This window comes from Salmo salar, chromosome ssa11 (genome assembly GCF_905237065.1).
Source record: "Salmo salar chromosome ssa11, Ssal_v3.1, whole genome shotgun sequence".
NCBI lineage: Eukaryota > Metazoa > Chordata > Actinopteri > Salmoniformes > Salmonidae > Salmo > Salmo salar.
This window is the reverse complement of record NC_059452.1, coordinates 43,524,650-43,549,375: the sequence shown is the minus strand read 5'-3', so window position 1 is coordinate 43,549,375 and position 24,726 is coordinate 43,524,650. Positions and strand designations below refer to the sequence as shown.

Sequence of the window (24,726 nt, the reverse complement as noted above, 5' to 3'; positions counted from 1 at the left end):
ACTACAACTGACTGTGTTAGAGATGTGAGACTACAACTGACTGTGTTAGAGATGTGAGACTACAACTGACTGTGTTAGAGATGTGAGACTACAACTGACTGTGTTAGAGATGTGAGACTACAACTGACTGTGTTAGAGATGTGAGACTACAACTGACTGTGTTAGAGATGTGAGACTACAACTGACTGTGTTAGAGATGTGAGACTACAACTGACTGTGTTAGAGATGTGAGACTACAACTGACTGTGTTAGAGATGTGAGACTACAACTGACTGTGTTAGAGATGTGAGACTACACAAATCTAAGCCTCATCTGAACACAAAGAGGAACTTTAAAAACTTAAGTGAACAGGCTTTTAATCTTTATTTCAGTGACTTTGATTGTATTTCAGCTATCTATCAACATGATTTAGCTTTCAGCCTTTTCGCAGATGTCTTCAATACTATTGTGGATAATCATGCTCCCTTCAAAGAATGAAGGGTTAAAGGTAGATGGAATGCCTGGTACACTCCAGAATTATCAGAAGTCATTTATAAAAGAGATGACGCTTGGGTCAAGGCCAGGAACACAGGGTTAGGCCCAGACTGGCAAGCTTTAAGCAACTGAGGAATTATTGTGCAAGACAAATCAGCAAGGCTAAATCGGATTATGCAACTGCTCTTTCGGATTGTAATGGGAACCCGAGTAAATTCTGAAAAACTGTAAAATCCCGATTTTGGGACCTGTTCTATTCACTACTTATATTAACACCATTGGTCAATCCGTTAACTTCATCTATATGTGGATGATACTATTATGTATCTATTTTTTTAATTTAACTAGGCAAGTCAGTTAAGAACAAATTCTTATTTACAATGACGGCCTACCAGGGAACAGTGGGTTAACTGCCTTGTTCAGGGGCAGAACGACAGATTTTTACCTTGTCAGCTCAGGGATTCGATCTAGAAACCTTCCAGTTACTAGTCCAACGCTCTACCCACTAGGCTGCCTGCCGCCCCTATTGATCTGGCGGTGTCAAAACTAGTCCAATTTTATAGCTATGTAGGAATCTCTTACTGATTTAAAACTTGTGCTTAATATGGACAAAACTGAATACATGTTGTTTTTAAACTCTCGTAACAATGTTTCAGATGAACTACATGTTCGCTCATTAGATGGTTCTCCAATCGAACGTGTTCCCGCATATAAATAATAAGGCATTTGGATTAATATGGATTTGACGTTTAAAAAAAACCATAGATGAGCTGGTTAAGAAGCCAAGACTTAAAGCGGTCTTTTTTCTACAGAAACCGATGGTGCCTTTCTCTCAGCAGTAGGAAGCAGATTATTCAGTCAACCTTTCTATCTGTTGTTGATTATGGTGATTATTTATCAAACTGCAGTTGCTACTACTCTTAAAGCTATGGATTCCATCTACCATAATGCCCTTCGTTGTTACAGCCCAGAGATGTGATACTCATCACAACACTGCATCCTGTATCAAAAGGTTGGCTGGACTTCGTTAAAGACCCGTAGATCTCTACATTACTCCGTTTTTGTTTACAAGCCCCTACTTCATAAACTTCCGTCTTATCTAACTTAGCTTTTGAAGTATAGACACCTGAGTTGCCTAACCCGTTAACTCGACATTCCTAGGGTCTCCACAGAGCTAGGTAAATCTGGTTTTAGCTTAAATGCACCGTATTGCCCCAAAAAATATAAATACATTTCATTTTGATGTTCTGGTGCTGTTTGAGGCAATTTAAGGTATTGATTGGGGACTTACTCGTGGAGGAATGTAACTTTTTCTGAATGATTTGTGATGTCTTATTAGTGCTTAACATGACTGTGTTTTGTATTGTAATATGTTCTGTATAATGTGTATATTTATATTGTATTATACAGGGCACATTTGGAAAAGAAACCTAGGTCTCAATTTCTCCCTGTTAAAATGAAGGTAAAAAAATATAGATATAAGTGCAGCAATCATGAGCATTTCCAAATGTAACGAGTACGTTTGGGTGTCAGGGAAAATGTATGGAGTAAAAAGTACATTATTTTCTTTAGAAATGTAGTGGAGTAAAAGTTGTCAAAAATATAAATAGTAAAGTACAGATACCGCCAACAACAAAAAAACATAAGTAGTACTTAAGCATTTTTAAATAAGTACTTTACACCACTGTGTATACCAACTCATTCATATGTCACTGCTTATTGTATGTCCTAACTCTCAGCCATTGTTCTGGAAATCTCTTCTCCAGAAGAGGTCTTAGAGATGTCACATCATCCCACATATTCCCAGACAAAAGACCCTGGTTGGAATGTTGCCCCATCTTCCTTGTATGATCCTCCAACCAGAAGACCTGTGAAATGCCAGTGATCCTGACTCTCTTGTCATGCAGGATGTACAATAAGTTGATAGGCAGTTCTGCCTCTGGTCATCTCTCACTTACAGATGGTCCTGCCCCAGTCCTCGCTGTGTTTTGTAAAAAGCACTAAAAGGATTCATTTGATTGAGTATCTCTCTGTCCTACATCACTCTCTGTCCCCTTCCTAATCTCCAACAGAAATACACTTCTGGTAACATCTTATTTGAATTGGCTTCTTTAATGCCAACATAAAGTTGTCATAAACATGACTTTGAGCTTGACATAAATATCATAAACTGTAATGTTATGATATTTAACGAGACTTTGCCGTCTCCGCTACAAAGCTGTTACAAAGAATGATGCACTGAAACCAAAGTCATGTTTATTACAACCTAATGTAGGCATCATAAGACATTTTGAAATCCTATCTATTGGAGCAGTACAGTAGCCTGCGACACATTGCTGGATAAGTGATGGAACACAGAGCTTGGGACTAGAACGTTCTGTCTGCAAATAGATGATTGTGAGATCGGCTTTAAAGTTCTGAACCCTCATTGGTTTGAATGGTGTCAGGTATTTTTTATCTTGTATTCTTTTGAACTTAACATGAATTGGGGTATTTAGAGTAATATATAGGTAGAGAACATTGAATAGAGTAAGGCTAATGTCAACAACTCCATTTTGACAAATGCAGATAACACCATATAGACCCAAGCTCTCGACTTGTTGCAGGAAACCTTGGTGTTAATTGCCACCAACATCCAGTCCATCACTCTAAAGCTACAGCAAAGAAAAGCCTTTTGGAGTTGGAGATAAAACCCACAAGTGAGCAGTACACTTTCCCATGAGGTTGGTCATGTCTGAACCCAATGCAATGATCCTGTGCGATACAAGAACTCAGGAAAATGGCAAACTGATACTTTGTACTGATAACGTTGGTGCCGATTGACCTCGTCGCTTGAACGTTAAAAGGGTCCTCACAGCGAGACCTCGGGCCCTCTGGGCTGCATGGCCGCCCCCTCGCGCCTTAGGGAGGTGTCGAAGCGCGGCGTCACCTCGCAGCGCACCAGCAGCGTGTCGTCGTGCACAAACCCTCGCTGCTGCAGCTCCATCAGGTGCAGAAAGGTGACGTAGCCAAAACCCTTGGGGTTCCTCTGGATGGTGGGCCTCTGGAAGGCCTGCAGGTCAGGCTTGGTCTCCATCACCTCCACATGGTGCTGGCCCTCAGGCCCTTGGTCCAGCACGGCCAGCCGGATGGTGCCTTGGAAGGGCCACGACAGCTGCCCATCAAATTCACCCTGCATGGTGTGAACAAACAGTGAGATGTAGTTGGAGCAGCGCTGGGCCGAGGGCGTTTGGAGGTGGAGGCGCAGACACAGCTTGTAGCCCGGCCGGCCCGTGTAGAAGCCCGGGCTGTGCACCACAACGGGCTGTCCGGCAGCCTGGGTACGCAGGTAGCCCGAGAAGCCCTCCAAGGGCCACACGTACACGCCCTGGCACTGCTTGGCCTCCAGCTCCTTTAGGTTCTCCTCCAGCGAAGTGACCTTACGACGGAGCTCTGCCACCAGGCCCGCCTGGGGGATAATGATAATAGAAAACAAAAATGGTCATTTAGTTGTAGACGTTTTTATTCAAACAAGTGAATTCAACATTACAAATGTGAAAGAATGAATTTGCATCTATTCCACCTGAATGCTCAGCTCACGTAGCTGGTGGTCCTGCCGCACTAGACGGCCCTCCAGCTGCTGGGTGGTCTCCCGCATGGTCTGCAGTTCCCCGCAGCACTGGCAGGGGGCGCCACTGCTGCTAGCTCCTGCATGTGCCCCCTGCTCTGCAGCGGCAGCCCCTCGGTCGTCAGAAGGTGGTGGCTGGGTGTACCCGGTAAGGCTGTGCCTGTGCAGGTACTCAGCCATGCAGCGCATGTGCATCTGAGTGAACTCCTGCATGTGCTGCGCCAGGTCATTGCGCTGCATCTGAAATAGCAGAAAGACTTTAAAAGAGCCACTGTGTTGAACCAAAGTTGGAAGTGGTAGCCTTGTCCGGTTTAAAAACCCTCTTTTGTTAGACCTGAAAGTATTGGCTGGATGGGAGTAGATGTGGAAACTCTACCTAGTCCTGCCAGAGGCCACGAGAAGTGGATCCTGGGTATCTCAGCCTTGGGTTATGGGGTTTGTTTTAGACAAGGCAAAGTAGTCACAGAACATAGGTGGTAAATGACTCAGAATGTGTTGAGGTTGACTCAACCTCAGTGACCTACCATCTCTCGACATCCAAAAGTGCTGAAGGTACAGGCGATCGGAGCCTTCGGACAGTCTGTGTCATAGTGAGATTCCAACTGAAACAAAAACAGGCACACCAAAGTTATTCCACCACTGAGTCAGATCCTACATCGCGTGACCAGTAAAGAAGCTTGTTACAAAGAGATAGTTTTTCCAGAGGAAAGGAAGGCAACTTATCTGTGTCCAAGGGCTAACATTGCAGTCCATTGCCACCAAGCAACGTTTAGCAGTCCACAAACATTCATGAACGATTGAGATAAACATAGGTTTGTGTGGGCTGCAAGCAGATGTGACCTGGACCAAAATTTGCCCGCGAGCCACACGTTGTAGACTCCTGCTCTACATTACCACCATAATCATCTCATAGGTTTAGTAAGCAGGACTACTGCTCTACCACCATCATCTCATAGGTTTAGTAATCAGTACTACTGCTCTACTACCACCACCATCATCTCATAGGTTTAGTAATCAGGACTACTGCTCTACTACCATCATCTCATAGGTTTAGTAATCAGTACTACTGCTCCACCACCATCATCTCATAGGTTTAGTAATCAGGACTACTGCTCTACCACCACCACCACCATCATCTCATAGGTTTAGTAATCAGGACTACTGCTCTACCACCATCATCTCATAGGTTTAGTAATCAGGACTACTGCTCCACCACCACCATCATCTCATAGGTTTAGTAATCAGGACTACTGCTCCACCACCATCATCATCATCTCATAGGTTTAGTAATCAGGACTACTGCTCCACCACCATCATCATCATCTCATAGGTTTAGTAATCAGGACTACTGTTCTACATTACCACCATCACCATCATCTCATAGGTGTAGTAATCAGGACTACTGTTCTACATTACCACCATCACCATCATCTCATAGGTGTAGTAATCAGGACTACTGCTCTACACCACCATCACCATCATCTCATAGTTGTAGTAATCAGGACTACTGCTCTACCACCACCATCATCATCTCATAGGTTTAGTAATCAGGACTACTGTTCTACCACCACCATTATCTCATAGGTTTAGTAATCAGGACCACTGCTCTACCACCACCATCATCTCATAGGTTTAGTAATCAGGACTACTGCTCTACATTACCACCATAATCTCATAGGTTTAGTAATCAGTACTACTGCTCTACCACCACCATTATCTCATAGGTTTAGTAATCAGGACTACTGCTCTACATTACCACCACCATCTCATAGGTTTAGTAATCAGGATTACTGCTCTACCACCACCATAATCATCTCATAGGTTTAGTAATCAGGACTACTGCTCTACCACCACCATCATCTCATAGGTTTAGTAATCAGGATTACTGCTCTACCCACATATCATCTCATAGGTTTAGTAATCAGGACTACTGCTCTACCACCACCATCATCATCTCATAGGTTTAGTAATCAGGACTACTGCTCTACCACCACCATCATCTCATAGGTTTAGTAATCAGGACTACTGCTCTACCATCATCTCATAGGTTTAGTAATCAGGACTACTGCTCTACCATCATCTCATAGGTTTAGTAATCAGGACTACTGCTCTACCACCACCATAATCTCATAGGTTTAGTAATCAGGACTACTGCTCTACCACCATAATCTCATAGGTTTAGTAATCAGGACTACTGCTCTACCACCACCATCATCTCATAGGTTTAGTAATCAGGACTACTGCTCCACCACCATTATCTCATAGGTTTAGTAATCAGGACTACTGCTCTACCACCACCACCATCATCTCAGAGGTTTAGTAATCAGTACTACTGCTCTACTACCACCATCATCTCATAGGTTTAGTAATCAGGACTACTGCTCTACCACCACCATCATCATCTCATAGGTTTAGTAATCAGGACTACTGCTCTACCACCACCATCATCTCATAGGTTTAGTAATCAGTACTACTGCTCTACTACCATCATCTCATAGGTTTAGTAATCAGGACTACTGTTCTACATTACCACCATCACCATCATCTCATAGGTGTAGTAATCAGGACTACTGCTCTACACCACCATCATCTCATAGGTTTAGTAATCAGTACTACTGCTCTACTACCATCATCTCATAGGTTTAGTAATCAGTACTACTGCTCTACATTACCACCATCATCTCATAGGTTTAGTAATCAGGACTACTGTTCTACCACCACCATTATCTCATAGGTTTAGTAATCAGGACTACTGCTCTACCACCACCATCATCATCTCATAGGTTTAGTAATCAGGACTACTGCTCTACCACCATCATCATCTCATAGGTTTAGTAATCAGGACTACTGCTCTACCACCACCATCATCTCATAGGTTTAGTAATCAGTACTACTGCTCTACTACCATCATCTCATAGGTTTAGTAATCAGGACTACTGCTCTACTACCACCATCATCTCATAGGTTTAGTAATCAGTACTACTGCTCTACCACCATAATCTCATAGGTTTAGTAATCAGTACTACTGCTCTACTACCATCATCTCATAGGTTTAGTAATCAGGACTACTGCTCCACCACCATCATCATCATCATCTCATAGGTTTAGTAATCAGTACTACTGCTCTACCACCACCATCATCATCTCATAGGTTTAGTAATCAGGACTACTGCTCTACCATCATCATCTCATAGGTTTAGTAATCAGTACTACTGCTCTACATTACCACCATCATCTCATAGGTTTAGTAATCAGTACTACTGCTCTACCACCACCATCATCTCATAGAGCAGTAGTCCTGATTACTAAACCTACCACCATCATCATCTCATAGGTTTAGTAATCAGTACTACCGCTCTACTACCATCATCTCATAGGTTTAGTAATCAGGACTACTGTTCTACCACCACCACCATCATCTCATAGGTTTAGTAATCAGGACTACTGCTCTACCACCACCATAATCTCATAGGTTTAGTAATCAGGACTACTGCTCTACCACCACCATCATCATCATCTCATAGGTTTAGTAATCAGGACTACTGCTCTACCACCACCATCATCTCATAGGTTTAGTAATCAGTACTACTGCTCTACTACCATCATCTCATAGGTTTAGTAATCAGGACTACTGCTCTACTACCACCATCATCTCATAGGTTTAGTAATCAGTACTACTGCTCTACCACCATAATCTCATAGGTTTAGTAATCAGTACTACTGCTCTACTACCATCATCTCATAGGTTTAGTAATCAGGACTACTGCTCTACCACCACCATCATCTCATAGGTTTAGTAATCAGTACTACTGCTCTACCACCACCATAATCTCATAGGTTTAGTAATCAGGACTACTGCTCTACATTACAACACCATCATCTCATAGGTTTAGTAATCAGTACTACTGCTCTACCACCACCACCATCATCTCATAGGTTTAGTAATCAGTACTACTGCTCTACCACCACCATTATCTCATAGGTTTAGTAATCAGGACTACTGTTCTACATTACCACCATCACCATCATCACATAGGTTTAGTAATCAGGACTACTGTTCTACATTACCACCATCACCATCATCTCATAGGTGTAGTAATCAGGACTACTGCTCTACCACCACCATCATCTCATAGGTTTAGTAATCAGGATTACTGCTCTACCACCACCATAATCATCTCATAGGTTTCGTAATCAGGACTACTGCTCCACCACCATCATCATCATCATCTCATAGGTTTAGTAATCAGTACTACTGCTCTACCACCATAATCTCATAGGTTTAGTAATCAGTACTACTGCTCTACTACCATCATCTCATAGGTTTAGTAATCAGGACTACTGCTCTACCACCATCATCTCATAGGTTTAGTAATCAGTACTACTGCTCTACCACCATAATCTCATAGGTTTAGTAATCAGGACTACTGCTCTACATTACCACCATCATCTCATAGGTTTAGTAATCAGTACTACTGCTCTACCACCACCACCATCATCTCATAGGTTTAGTAATCAGTACTACTGCTCTACCACCACCATTATCTCATAGGTTTAGTAATCAGGACTACTGTTCTACATTACCACCATCACCATCATCACATAGGTTTAGTAATCAGGACTACTGTTCTACAATACCACCATCACCATCATCTCATAGGTGTAGTAATCAGGACTACTGCTCTACCACCACCATCATCTCATAGGTTTAGTAATCAGGATTACTGCTCTACCACCACCATAATCATCTCATAGGTTTCGTAATCAGGACTACTGCTCCACCACCATCATCATCATCATCTCATAGGTTTAGTAATCAGTACTACTGCTCTACCACCACCATCATCATCTCATAGGATTAGTAATCAGGACTACTGCTCTACCACCATCATCTCATAGGTTTAGTAATCAGTACTACTGCTCTACATTACCACCATCATCTCATAGGTTTAGTAATCAGTACTACTGCTCTACCACCACCATCATCTCATAGGTTTAGTAATCAGGACTACTGCTCTACCACCACCATCATCTCATAGGTTTAGTAATCAGGACTACTGCTTTACCACCACCATCATCTCATAGGTTTAGTAATCAGTACTACCGCTCTACTACCATCATCTCATAGGTTTAGTAATCAGGACTACTGTTCTACCACCACCACCATCATCTCATAGGTTTAGTAATCAGGACTACTGCTCTACCACCACCATAATCTCATAGGTTTAGTAATCAGGACTACTGCTCTACCACCACCATCATCTCATAGGTTTAGTAATCAGGACTACTGCTCTACCACCACCATCATCTCATAGGTTTAGTAATCAGGACTACTGCTCCACCACCATTATCTCATAGGTTTAGTAATCAGGACTACTGCTCTACCACCATCATCATCTCATAGGTTTAGTAATCAGGACTACTGCTCTACATTACCACCATCATCTCATAGGTTTAGTAATCAGTACTACTGCTCTACCACCACCATTATCTCATAGGTTTAGTAATCAGGACTACTGCTCTACCACCACCATTATCTCATAGGTTTAGTAATCAGGACTACTGCTCTACCACCACCATTATCTCATAGGTTTAGTAATCAGGACTACTGCTCTACCACCATCATCATCTCATAGGTTTAGTAATCAGGACTACTGCTCTACATTACCACCATCATCTCATAGGTTTAGTAATCAGGACTACTGCTCTACAATACCACCATCATCTCATAGGTTTAGTAATCAGTACTACTGCTCTACCACCACCATTATCTCATAGGTTTAGTAATCAGGACTACTGCTCTACCACCACCATCTCATAGGTTTAGTAATCAGGACTACTGCTCTACCACCACCATTATCTCATAGGTTTAGTAATCAGGACTACTGCTCTACCACCACCATCATCTCATAGGTTTAGTAATCAGGACTACTGCTCTACATTACCACCATAATCTCATAGGTTTAGTAATCAGTACTACTGCTCTACCACCACCATTATCTCATAGGTTTAGTAATCAGGACTACTGCTCTACACCACCATCACCATCATCTCATAGTTGTAGTAATCAGTACTACTGCTCTACCACCACCATCTCATAGGTTTAGTAATCAGGATTACTGCTCTACCACCACCATAATCATCTCATAGGTTTAGTAATCAGGACTACTGCTCCACCACCATCATCATCATCAACTCATAGGTTTAGTAATCAGTACTACTGCTCTACCATCATCTGATAGGTTTAGTAATCAGGACTACTGCTCTACCACCACCATAATCTCATAGGTTTAGTAATCAGGACTACTGCTCCACCACCATTATCTCATAGGTTTAGTAATCAGGACTACTGTTCTACCCCACCACCATCATCTCATAGGTTTAGTAATCAGGACTACTGCTCTACCACCACCATCATCATCTCATAGGTTTAGTAATCAGGACTACTGCTCTACCACCACCATCATCTCATAGGTTTAGTAATCAGTACTACTGCTCTACTACCATCATCTCATAGGTTTAGTAATCAGGACTACTGTTCTACATTAACACCATCACCATCATCTCATAGTTGTAGTAATCAGTAGTACTGCTCTACCACCACCATCATCTCATAGGTTTAGTAATCAGGACTACTGTTCTACATTACCACCATCATCTCATAGGTTTAGTAATCAGTACTACTGCTCTACTACCATCATCTCATAGGTTTAGTAATCAGGACTACTGCTCTACCACCATCATCATCTCATAGGTTTAGTAATCAGTACTACTGCTCTACCACCATAATCTCATAGGTTTAGTAATCAGGACTACTGCTCTACATTACCACCATCATCTCATAGGTTTAGTAATCAGGACTACTGCTCTACCACCATCATCATCTCATAGGTTTAGTAATCAGTACTACTGCTCTACCACCACCATTATCTCATAGGTTTAGTAATCAGGACTACTGCTCTACACCACCATCATCATCATCATCATCTCATAGGTTTAGTAATCAGGACTACTGTTCTACATTACCACCATCACCATCATCTCATAGGTGTAGTAATCAGGACTACTGCTCTACCACCACCATCATCTCATAGGTTTAGTAATCAGGACTACTGCTCTACATTACCACCATAATCTCATAGGTTTAGTAATCAGTACTACTGCTCTACCACCACCATTATCTCATAGGTTTAGTAATCAGGACTACTGCTCTACAACACCATCACCATCATCTCAAGATCAGTAGATGCTCTACCACCACATCATCTCATAGGTTTAGTAATCAGGACTACTGTTCTACATTACCACCATCATCTCATAGGTTTAGTAATCAGGACTACTGCTCTACTACCATCATCTCATAGGTTTAGTAATCAGGACTACTGCTCTACCACCATCATCATCTCATAGGTTTAGTAATCAGTACTACTGCTCTACCACCATAATCTCATAGGTTTAGTAATCAGGACTACTGCTCTACATTACCACCATAATCTCATAGGTTTAGTAATCAGTACTACTGCTCTACTACCATCATCTCATAGGTTTAGTAATCAGGACTACTGCTCTACCACCATCATCATCTCATAGGTTTAGTAATCAGTACTACTGCTCTACCACCATAATCTCATAGGTTTAGTAATCAGGACTACTGCTCTACATTACCACCATCATCTCATAGGTTTAGTAATCAGGACTACTGCTCTACCACCATCATCATCTCATAGGTTTAGTAATCAGTACTACTGCTCTACCACCACCATTATCTCATAGGTTTAGTAATCAGGACTACTGCTCTACACCAACCACATCATCATCATCTCATAGGTTTAGTAATCAGGACTACTGTTCTAATTACCACCATCACCATCATCTCATAGGTGTAGTAATCAGGACTACTGCTCTACCACCACCATCATCTCATAGGTTTAGTAATCAGGACTACTGCTCTACACCACCATCATCATCATCATCATCATCATCATCATCTCATAGGTTTAGTAATCAGGACTACTGTTCTACATTACCACCATCACCATCATCTCATAGGTGTAGTAATCAGGACTACTGCTCTACACCACCATCACCATCATCTCATAGTTGTAGTAATCAGTACTACTGCTCTACCACCACCATCTCATAGGTTTAGTAATCAGGACTACTGCTCTACATTACCACCATCATCTCATAGGTTTAGTAATCAGTACTACTGCTCTACCACCACCACCATCATCTCATAGGTTTAGTAATCAGTACTACTGCTCCACCACCATCATCATCTCATAGGTTTAGTAATCAGTACTACTGCTCTACCACCACCATCATCATCATCTCATAGGTTTAGTAATCAGGACTACTGCTCTACCACCATCATCTCATAGGTTTAGTAATCAGGACTACTGTTCTACATTACCACCATCACCATCATCTCATAGGTTTAGTAATCAGGACTACTGCTCTACCACCACCATCATCATCTCATAGGTTTAGTAATCAGGACTACTGCTCTACCTTACCACCATCATCATCTCATAGGTTTAGTAATCAGGACTACTGCTCTACCATCATCTCATAGGTTTAGTAATCAGGACTACTCCTCTACCATCATCTCATAGGTTTAGTAATCAGGACTACTGCTCTACCATCATCTCATAGGTTTAGTAATCAGGACTACTGCTCTACCACCACCATAATCTCATAGGTTTAGTAATCAGGACTACTGCTCTACTACCATCATCTCATAGGTTTAGTAATCAGGACTACTGCTCTACTACCACCATCATCTCATAGGTTTAGTAATCAGTACTACTGCTCTACCACCATAATCTCAGGTTTAGTAATCAGTACTACTGCTCTACCACCATAATCTCATAGGTTTAGTAATCAGGACTACTGCTCTACCACCATCATCATCTCATAGGTTTAGTAATCAGTACTACTGCTCTACCACCACCACCATCATCTCATAGGTTTAGTAATCAGTACTACTGCTCTACCACCACCATTATCTCACAGGTTTAGTAATCAGGACTACTGCTCTACACCACCATCATCATCATCATCATCATCTCATAGCTTTAGTAATCAGGACTACTGTTCTACATTACCACCATCACCATCATCTCATAGGTGTAGTAATCAGGACTACTGCTCTACACCACCATCACCATCATCTCATAGTTGTAGTAATCAGTACTACTGCTCTACCACCACCATCATCTCATAGGTTTAGTAATCAGGATTACTGCTCTACCACCACCATAATCATCTCATAGGTTTAGTAATCAGGACTACTGCTCCACCACCACCATCATCATCATCTCATAGGTTTAGTAATCAGTACTACTGCTCTACCACCACCATCATCATCATCTCATAGGTTTAGTAATCAGGACTACTGCTCTACCACCATCATCTCATAGGTTTAGTAATCAGGACTACTGTTCTACATTACCACCATCACCATCATCTCATAGGTGTAGTAATCAGGACTACTGCTCTACCAGCACCATTATCTCATAGGTTTAGTAATCAGGACTACTGCTCTACCACCACCACCATCATCTCATAGGTTTAGTAATCAGGACTACTGCTCTACCACCACCATAATCTCATAGGTTTAGTAATCAGGACTACTGCTCTACCACCACCATCATCTCATAGGTTTAGTAATCAGGACTACTGCTCTACCACCATCATCATCATCTCATAGGTTTAGTAATCAGGACTACTGCTCTACCACCACCATCATCTCATAGGTTTAGTAATCAGGACTACTGCTCTACCACCACCATCATCATCTCATAGGTTTAGTAATCAGGACTACTGCTCTACAACCACCATCATCTCATAGGTTTAGTAATCAGGACTACTGCTCTACCACCATAATCTCATAGGTTTAGTAATCAGTACTACTGCTCTACTACCATCATCTCATAGGTTTAGTAATCAGGACTACTGCTCTACCACCATCATCTCATAGGTTTAGTAATCAGTACTACTGCTCTACCACCAAAATCTCATAGGTTTAGTAATCAGGACTACTGCTCTACATTACCACCATCATCTCATAGGTTTAGTAATCAGTACTATTGCTCTACCACCACCACCATCATCTCATAGGTTTAGTCATCAGGACTACTGCTCTACCACCACCATTATTTCATAGGTTTAGTAATCAGGACTACTGCTCTACCACCACCATTATCTCATAGGTTTAGTAATCAGGACTACTGCTCTACCACCACCACCATCATCTCATAGGTTTAGTAATCAGGACTACTGCTCTACCACCACCATAATCTCATAGGTTTAGTAATCAGGACTACTGCTCTACCACCACCATAATCATCTCATAGGTTTAGTAATCAGGACTACTGCTCTACCACCATCATCATCTCATAGGTTTAGTAATCAGTACTACTGCTCTACCACCACCATCATCTCATAGGTTTAGTAATCAGGACTACTGCTCTACCACCACCATCATCATCTCATAGGTTTAGTAATCAGGACTACTGTTCTACCACCACCATCATCTCATAGGTTTAGTAATCAGGACTACTGCTCTACCACCACCATCATCTCATAGGTTTAGTAATCAGTACTACTGCTCTACTACCATCATCTCATAGGTTTAGTAATCAGGACTACTGTTCTACCACCACCACCATCATCTCATAGGTTTAGTAATCAGGACTACTGCTCTACCACCACCATAATCTCATAGGTTTAGTAATCAGGACTACTGCTCTACCACCATCTCATAGGTTTAGTAATCAGGACTACTGCTCTACCACCACCATTATCTCATAGGTTTAGTAATCAGGACTACTGCTCTACACCACCATCACAATCTCATAGGTTTAGTAATCAGTACTACTGCTCTACTACCACCACCATCATCTCATAGGTTTAGTAATCAGGACTACTGCTCTACCACCATCATCTCATAGGTTTAGTAATCAGGACTACTGCTCTACCACCACCATCATCATCTCATAGGTTTAGTAATCAGGACTACTGCTCTAACACCACCACCATCATCTCATAGGTTTAGTAATCAGGACTACTGCTCTACCTTACCACCATCATCTCATAGGTTTAGTAATCAGGACTACTGCTCTACCACCACCATTATCTCATAGGTTTAGTAATCAGGACTACTGCTCTACCACCACCATCATCTCATAGGTTTAGTAATCAGGACTACTGCTCTACCATCATCTCATAGGTTTAGTAATCAGGACTACTGCTCTACCATCATCTCATAGGTTTAGTAATCAGGACTACTGTTCTACCACCACCATCATCATCTCATAGGTTTAGTAATCAGTACTACTGCTCTACCACCACCATCATCTCATAGGTTTAGTAATCAGGACTACTGCTCTACCACCACCATCATCATCTCATAGGTTTAGTAATCAGGACTACTGCTCTACCACCACCATCATCATCTCATAGGTTTAGTAATCAGGACTACTGCTCTACCACCACCATCATCTCATAGGTTTAGTAATCAGTACTACTGCTCTACCACCACCATCATCTCATAGGTTTAGTAATCAGGACTACTGCTCTACCACCACCATCATCATCTCATAGGTTTAGTAATCAGGACTACTGCTCTACTACCACCATCATCTCATAGGTTTAGTAATCAGGACTACTGCTCTACCACCACCACCATCATCTCATAGGTTTAGTAATCAGGACTACTGCTCTACCACCACCATAATCTCATAGGTTTAGTAATCAGGACTACTGCTCTACATTACCACCATCATCTCATAGGTTTAGTAATCAGGACTACTGCTCCACCACCATCATCTCATAGGTTTAGTAATCAGGACTACTGCTCTACCACCACCATCATCTCATAGGTTTAGTAATCAGGACTACTGCTCTACATTACCACCATCATCTCATAGGTTTAGTAATCAGGACTACTGCTCTACATTACCACCATCATCTCATAGGTTTAGTAATCAGTACTACTGCTCTACCACCACCACCACCATCTCATAGGTTTAGTAATCCGTACTACTGCTCTACACCACCATCATCATCATCATCTCATAGGTTTAGTAATCAGGACTACTGCTCTACCACCACCATCACCATCATCTCATAGGTGTAGTAATCAGTACTACTGCTCTACATTACCACCATCACCATCATCTCATAGGTGTAGTAATCAGGACTACTGCTCTACACCACCATCACCATCATCTCATAGGTTTAGTAATCAGTACTACTGCTCTACCACCATCATCTCATAGGTTTAGTAATCAGTACTACTGCTCTACTACCATCATCTCATAGGTTTAGTAATCAGGACTACTGCTCTACCACCATCATCATCTCATAGGTTTAGTAATCAGTACTACTGCTCTACCACCATAATCTCATAGGTTTAGTAATCAGGACTACTGCTCTACATTACCACCATCATCTCATAGGTTTAGTAATCAGTACTACTGCTCTACCACCATCACCATCATCTCATAGGTGTAGTAATCAGGACTACTGCTCTACCACCACAATCATCTCATAGGTTTAGTAATCAGGACTACTGCTCTACCACCACCATCATCATCTCATGGGTTTAGTAATCAGGATTACTGCTCTACCACCACCATAATCATCTCATAGGTTTAGTAATCAGGACTACTGCTCCACCACCATCATCTCATAGGTTTAGTAATTAGTACTACTGCTCTACCACCACCATCATCATCTCATAGGTTTAGTAATCAGGACTACTGCTCTACCACCATCATCTCATAGGTTTAGTAATCAGTACTACTGCTCTACCCCACCACCATCATCTCATAGGTTTAGTAATCAGGACTACTGCTCTACCACCACCATCATCATCTCATAGGTTTAGTAATCAGGACTACTGCTCTACATTACCACCATCATCTCATAGGTTTAGTAATCAGGACTACTGTTCTACCACCACCACCATCATCTCATAGGTTTAGTAATCAGGACTACTGCTCTACCACCACCATAATCTCATAGGTTTAGTAATCAGGACTACTGCTCTACATTACCACCATCATCTCATAGGTTTAGTAATCAGGACTACTGCTCTACCACCACCACCATCATCTCATAGGTTTAGTAATCAGGACTACTGCTCTACCACCACCATAATCTCATAGGTTTAGTAATCAGGACTACTGCTCTACCACCATCATCTCATAGGTTTAGTAATCAGGACTACTGCTCCACCACCATCATCTCATAGGTTTAGTAATCAGGACTACTGCTCTACATTACCACCATCATCTCATAGGTTTAGTAATCAGGACTACTGCTCTACATTACCACCATCATCTCATAGGTTTAGTAATCAGGACTACTGCTCTACATTACCACCATCATCTCATAGGTTTAGTAATCAGGACTACTGCTCTACATTACCACCATCATCTCATAGGTTTAGTAATCAGTACTACTGCTCTACCACCACCACCATCATCTCATAGGTTTAGTAATCCGTACTACTGCTCTACACCACCATCATCATCATCATCTCATAGGTTTAGTAATCAGGACTACTGCTCTACCACCACCATCACCATCATCTCATAGGTGTAGTAATCAGGACTACTGCTCTACACCACCATCACCATCATCTCATAGGTTTAGTAATCAGTACTACTGCTCTACATTACCACCATCATCTCATAGGTTTAGTAATCAGGACTACTGCTCTACCACCACCATTATCTCATAGGTTTAGTAATCAGGACTACTGCTCTACACCACCATCACCATCTCATAGGTTTAGTAATCAGGACTACTGCTCTACCACCATCATCATCTCATAGGTTTAGTAATCAGGACTACTGCTCTACCACCATCATCATCTCATAGGTTTAGTAATCAGGACTACTGCTCTACCACCATCATCATCTCATAGGTTTAGTAATCAGGACTACTGCTCTACCACCATCATCATCTCATAGGTTTAGTAATCAGGACTACTGCTCTACCACCATCATCATCTCATAGGTTTAGTAATCAGGACTACTGCTCTACCACCATCATCATCTCATAGGTTTAGTAATCAGGACTACTGCTCTACCACCATCATCATCTCATAGGTTTAGTAATCAGGACTACTGCTCTACATTACCACCATCATCTCATAGGTTTAGTAATCAGGACTACTGCTCTACATTACCACCATCATCTCATAGGTTTAGTAATCAGGACTACTGCTCTACCACCATCATCATCTCATAGGTTTAGTAATCAGGACTACTGCTCTACCACCATCATCATCTCATAGGTTTCGTAATCAGGACTACTGCTCTACACCACCACCATCATCTCATAGGTTTAGTAATCAGTACTACTGCTCTACCACCATCATCTCATAGGTTTAGTAATCAGGACTACTGCTCTATATTACCACTACCATCATCTCATAGGTTTAGTAATCAGTACTACTGCTCTACCACCATCATCTCATAGGTTTAGTAATCAGGACTACTGCTCTATATTACCACCACCATCATCTCATAGGTTTAGTAATCAGGACTACTGCTCTACATTTACATTTTAGTCATTTAGCAGATGCTCTTATCCAGAGCGACTTACAGTAGTGAATGCATACATTTCATGCATTTAATTTTTTTGTACTGGCCCCCCGTGGGAATCGAACCCACAACCCTGGCGTTGCAAACACCATGCTCTACCAACTGAGCCACAGGGAACCGAATCAGGACTACTGCTCTACCACCACCACCATCATCTCATAGGTTTAGTAAGCAGGACTACTGCTCTACATTACCACCATCATCTCATAGGTTTACTAATCAGGACTACTGCTCTACATTACCACCATCATCTCATAGGTTTAGTAATCAGGACTACTGCTCTACATTACCACCATCATCTCATAGGTTTAGTAATCAGGACTACTGCTCTACATTACCACCATCATCTCATAGGTTTAGTAATCAGGACTACTGCTCTACCCCACCACCATCATCTCATAGGTTTAGTAATCAGTACTACTGCTCTACCACCATCATCTCATAGGTTTAGTAATCAGTACTACTGCTCTACCACCATCATCTCATAGGTTTAGTAATCAGGACTACTGCTCTATATTACCACCACCATCATCTCATAGGTTTAGTAATCAGTACTACTGCTCTATATTACCACCACCATCATCTCATAGGTTTAGTAATCAGGACTACTGCTCTACATTACCACCATCATCTCATAGGTTTAGTAATCAGGACTACTGCTCTACCCCACCACCATCATCTCATAGGTTTAGTAATCAGTACTACTGCTCTACCACCATCATCTCATAGGTTTAGTAATCAGTACTACTGCTCTACCACCATCATCTCATAGGTTTAGTAATCAGGACTACTGCTCTATATTACCACCACCATCATCTCATAGGTTTAGTAATCAGTACTACTGCTCTATATTACCACCACCATCATCTCATAGGTTTAGTAATCAGTACTACTGCTCTACCACCACCATTATCTCATAGGTTTAGTAATCAGTACTACTGCTCTACCACCACCATTATCTCATAGGTTTAGTAATCAGTACTACTGCTCTACCACCATCATCTCATAGGTTTAGTAATCAGGACTACTGCTCTACATTACCACCATCATCTCATAGGTTTAGTAATCAGGACTACTGCTCTACACCACCACCATCATCATCATCTCATAGGTTTAGTAATCAGGACTACTGCTCTACCACCACCATCATCATCTCATAGGTTTAGTAATCAGTACTACTGCTCTACATTACCACCATCATCTCATAGGTTTAGTAATCAGTACTAATGCTCTACCACCACCATCATCTCATAGGTTTAGTAATCAGGACTACTGCTCTACATTTACATTTTAGTCATTTAGCAGATGCTCTTATCCAGAGCGACTTACAGTAGTGAATGCATACATTTCATGCATTTAATTTTTTTGTACTGGCCCCCCGTGGGAATCGAACCCACAACCCTGGCGTTGCAAACACCATGCTCTACCAACTGAGCCACAGGGAACCGAATCAGGACTACTGCTCTACCACCACCACCATCATCATCTCATAGGTTTAGTAAGCAGGACTACTGCTCTACATTACCACCATCATCTCATAGGTTTAGTAATCAGGACTACTGCTCTACCACCACCATCATCTCATAGGTTTAGTAATCAGGACTACTGCTCTACATTACCACCATCATCTCATAGGTTTAGTAATCAGTACTACTGCTCTACCACCATCATCTCATAGGTTTAGTAATCAGTACTACTGCTCTACCACCATCATCTCATAGGTTTAGTAATCAGGACTACTGCTCTATATTACCACCACCATCATCTCATAGGTTTAGTAATCAGGACGACTGCTCTATATTACCACCACCATCATCTCATAGGTTTAGTAATCAGTACTACTGCTCTACCACCATCATCTCATAGGTTTAGTAATCAGTACTACTGCTCTACCACCACCATTATCTCATAGGTTTAGTAATCAGTACTACTGCTCTACCACCACCATTATCTCATAGGTTTAGTAATCAGTACTACTGCTCTACCACCACCATTATCTCATAGGTTTAGTAATCAGTACTACTGCTCTACCACCATCATCTCATAGGTTTAGTAATCAGGACTACTGCTCTACATTACCACCATCATCTCATAGGTTTAGTAATCAGGACTACTGCTCTACCACCATCATCTCATAGGTTTAGTAATCAGTACTACTGCTCTACATTACCACCATCATCTCATAGGTTTAGTAATCAGGACTACTGCTCTACACCACCACCATCATCATCTCATAGGTTTAGTAATCAGGACTACTGCTCTACCACCACCATCATCATCTCATAGGTTTAGTAATCAGTACTACTGCTCTACATTACCACCATCATCTCATAGGTTTAGTAATCAGTACTACTGCTCTACCACCACCATCATCTCATAGGTTTAGTAATCAGGACTACTGCTCTACATTTACATTTTAGTCATTTAGCAGATGCTCTTATCCAGAGCGACTTACAGTAGTGAATGCATACATTTCATGCATTTTATTTTTTTGTACTGGCCCCCCGTGGGAATCAAACCCACAACCCTGGCGTTGCAAACACCATGCTCTACCAACTGAGCCACAGGGAACCGAATCAGGACTACTGCTCTACCACCACCATCATCTCATAGGTTTAGTAATCAGGACTACTGCTCTTCCACCACCACCATCATCTCATAGGTTTAGTAATCAGCTAAATCTAAACGGCAGCCATCAGGTCTCCATCCCCACCTGGTCTCTGATGAGCTCCATACCGCAGTACTGACACACCACGTTGGCAAAGGGACACAGCGACTCATGAACCTGAGGACACAACAAAAACAAACAATGCTCAAAAGGCTGTCACATGACCACCTTCAGAAATAACAGACAGTCTATCCACTTTTTCAGTGAACATTAAAGGGGAGCTCAAATGGAGAATGAATACAGTTTCTTACTGACTGAGAACATGGTCACATTTTCTTTGAAAGCGCTGTGCTGCTAGCGAAGCTAACAGAGGCGGTGCAACCGGTATTCAATCCAATAAATCTTTATTTATTCAGGATAGTGCACTCAGCATGAATAAGTTGGTGATGCTTACCTTGCTGTCCTCGTAAACAAAGCTCTCTACACAGTCGGGACAGGACACAGGTCTCCGCTGGCAGTGTTGGCTTTGGTGCATCTCCAGCTGGCTCTTCCACACCGCATCCTGGCACAGCGGGCACGGCACGGTGGCAAACTCACATTTGGTAACATGGCCCTGGCAGGGTGAGATGGCAGAGTGAGCTAATAATTTGGTTTCAACATGGCAACACGGTTGTAGTGATATGAACTAAGGTGTCAGCCATTGTCTGTGGAGTAGAATGCCTACATCCAGACGGCGAAGCTCCATTTTGTCAGTGCAGCCTACGTTGGTGCAGTGGACCGTTAGGGAGAGGATCTCCCGCTTGGCAAAGTTATCTGGGAACAGCTGGTCTTCCCGTAGTACCTCGTTATCCACTGGACACCTCTGCCCTGTATCACTGGGGGGGAAAAGAAAGAGAGAGAGATCAGTATGATGCTTGGGACCAGGGTTTCATTCATTAATCAATAGGATAAACTATTTTAAAATGGAGGTAGGCCCTACTACCTGTACTTATCCAATGAGAAGGCTCCTTTTTGAGATCACTTACTACCATTATCCTTTGAGGACTATTCATTTGAAGAAAGTGCACATGTATTCATCATCATCTTGTCAAAAGGGACATACAAATACGTGTCATTCAGCAAATTAAGAAAAGAGCACCAATGATAAACACAGAATACAAACATCCCAACAGTGCTGCAATAAAGATGTTAGCTTGGTACTGTAATTGTGGGGAAGTGAAGGTAGTGACAGAGAGAAGTATGGCCTCCAAATCTTCCAGAATATGGCCAATCATTTACCCAGTAAGTCAGTAACCCCAGACGCTGTCATTGGGCACCAAATCAGTGAATGACTGACAGTCATCGATAATCCCAACTGTTATGTCATGTGGCTGTTGTAATGCATATGATGTATAGAGATGTTCTGCATTATAGAATCACCTGCATTGCCCATCTTATCTGGTGGCCAACAAAAATCCTTTGAGAGTTGAATATTGACAGGCACACGACTACGACCTCTTCAGGAGTTAAAGCAAAAACTTGAGTCGATCTCAGACTGGCGTGAAAACATTTTTGGCTCCAGCGCCACATCGGGATTTCAAAACTCTATGGAGGGCCACAGAGATCTTTTTATGACCGATTTGTTTGTCAAAAATCGATATGAGGGCCAGAAAAAGGGCATTTATATGAAAATATAGGTCTATTGTTATTTCTACATAATCTCTTTCTCATTTTAGATGTTCCTGTGACCTGCAGGTTTTTTTTTTTACCCAAAATAAACCTCATGCGTCATCCCTATGACAGAAATGCGGCGCGGCGACAGATAGCCATTGGCTAACCCCAGCACATTGACATGGATGTTGTACTGCTGTAATAGTAAGGTTGATTCATGAAATAAATAAATGACCTTTAACCCCTGCGTCTCTCATTAGAGGAGCTGTGAATATAAAAAGCCCCATAGTTCAGTTCTCTGTCCTCAACAACTTTAATGTTGACAATAAACATGCAGAGATAATTGTGGTTGCAGGGGTAAAGGAATAAGCAAATATTGTTATTTAAATCCTGGAGGGTATTTCCCAAAGCAGGATACAAGAAGTTAGATAACTAACATTTAAATATATTATTATCATGTAAGAATGAGTAGGGAGGCTTACCGGATGGACTTCTCGATGCAGCTGCGGCAGAAGCGATGGCCGCACGGCGTCTGCACGGCTGCCCTCAGGGCCATGAGGCAGATGGGGCACTCGTACTTGCTCTCCAGCGGAGGGTCGAACTCCACGTCGTAGCCTTGCAGTGGGGCGCCGCCCTGTAGGCTGGTGGGGGTACTCTCCGTGGGGCTCAGCACAGAGTCGTTGCCCTCTTTCTCCAGCATGGCCAGCGCACAGTTGGACAGCTGTGACGCAGCCGCCCCACCACAACACCCTTCATCATTCTCCAGGCTGCTCTTATCACTCTCAAAGCAGGACATCTACACAGGGCGGAGAGAAAAGTGGAGAAAAAGACATATGAGCGAGAGCAATGACCATTACCCCTCCACAAGTATTCACAAAGTGTTTTATTACACAGAAAAATATGCCTTCTGTGGAAATCACTGGGCTATGTTTCTCAGACGGTTGGAATGTTTCCTTCTTGAAATGTGTGTCATCAGTTCCACTTGAACTCAACTGTCTCCTGAGCTCTGTTCTCAGATCAGCCCGAGATAAGAAACTTCATAATGACTGTACATGACTCAGGGGACCAAATGTAAGGATATGCCACAAAGGAGACAACACCTTGCGAACATCCTCAATTCAATGCCTTTGCGTTAGCCAATTGACATGGTGGTTACAGTCTGAAACGACAGTAATTTACCTATATAGGGCTATAAATTATCTTGCGAGCTTAGAAACTAGCACTCTGGGTTGCTAGCTTGTCAGGTCAGGGACACAATGGGCGGGGGAATCTCAGTTCCTCATGCATTTCAAGCAAAGTAGCTAGATAGCTAATATTTAAGATAGTATGTCAATATCTGTAAACAACAAAACCTGTCTGATCTCGTGGTAACATAAGTGGTTAGCTGTTTAATATCCGAAGCTCAAATATGAGAAGACAAGTTCAAAAGCAAGTAATAATCACAGTCACTGCACAACAAGTTAACGTTAGCTGGCTAGCGGTGTGGTAGCGATGATGCCGACACGGAACTTCGAAGTTCTTCAGATGATATTTCAACAAACTAAACACTGTAATAACCACATGTTAGCATGATTCATATATTAGTCGATGGTGTTGGAATATTTGACAATATGCGTGTTAATGCTTACCGTAGCCTTGAAAGTACATCAGTTTTCTTGACTGACTCTCCTTAGCTAATTAATTACTTCCTGCATTTTCATCGCTCTTCTCTGCCTCATTGGTGGTTTATGCTGGGTGGCAAAGGATAAGTAGGACATTACCGCCAC

The 24,726-nt window shown here is 42.1% G+C and overlaps 1 protein-coding gene across 1 annotated transcript; it reads right to left on the bottom strand.

The window, feature by feature from the left end:
* Positions 1 to 339: 339 nt before the first annotated feature.
* LOC106592685 (TNF receptor-associated factor 6) lies at positions 340 to 24,688 on the bottom strand. Its single transcript, XM_045689592.1, has 8 exons — positions 24,589 to 24,688; positions 23,443 to 23,756; positions 22,035 to 22,185; positions 21,765 to 21,923; positions 21,416 to 21,487; positions 4,606 to 4,683; positions 4,037 to 4,321; positions 340 to 3,922 (listed from the first exon to the last, which is right to left on the bottom strand). The coding sequence occupies exons 2-8, from the start codon at positions 23,754 to 23,756 to the stop codon at positions 3,326 to 3,328; spliced, it is 1,656 nt and encodes a 551-aa protein (XP_045545548.1). The 5' UTR covers positions 24,589 to 24,688; the 3' UTR covers positions 340 to 3,325.
* Positions 24,689 to 24,726: the final 38 nt, after the last annotated feature.

Excerpts from the sequence above, each read along its gene's own strand:
- LOC106592685 (XM_045689592.1), bottom strand. The coding sequence starts at position 23,756 with ATGTCCTGCTTTGAGAGTGATAAGAGCAGCCTGGAGAATGATGAAGGG. Across the intron at positions 21,924-22,034 it reads TGGAGCTTCGCCGTCTGGAT|GGCCATGTTACCAAATGTGA; the intron begins GTAGGCATTCTA and ends TCACCCTGCCAG. Across the intron at positions 21,488-21,764 it reads TTGTTTACGAGGACAGCAAG|GTTCATGAGTCGCTGTGTCC; the intron begins GTAAGCATCACC and ends TTGTGTCCTCAG.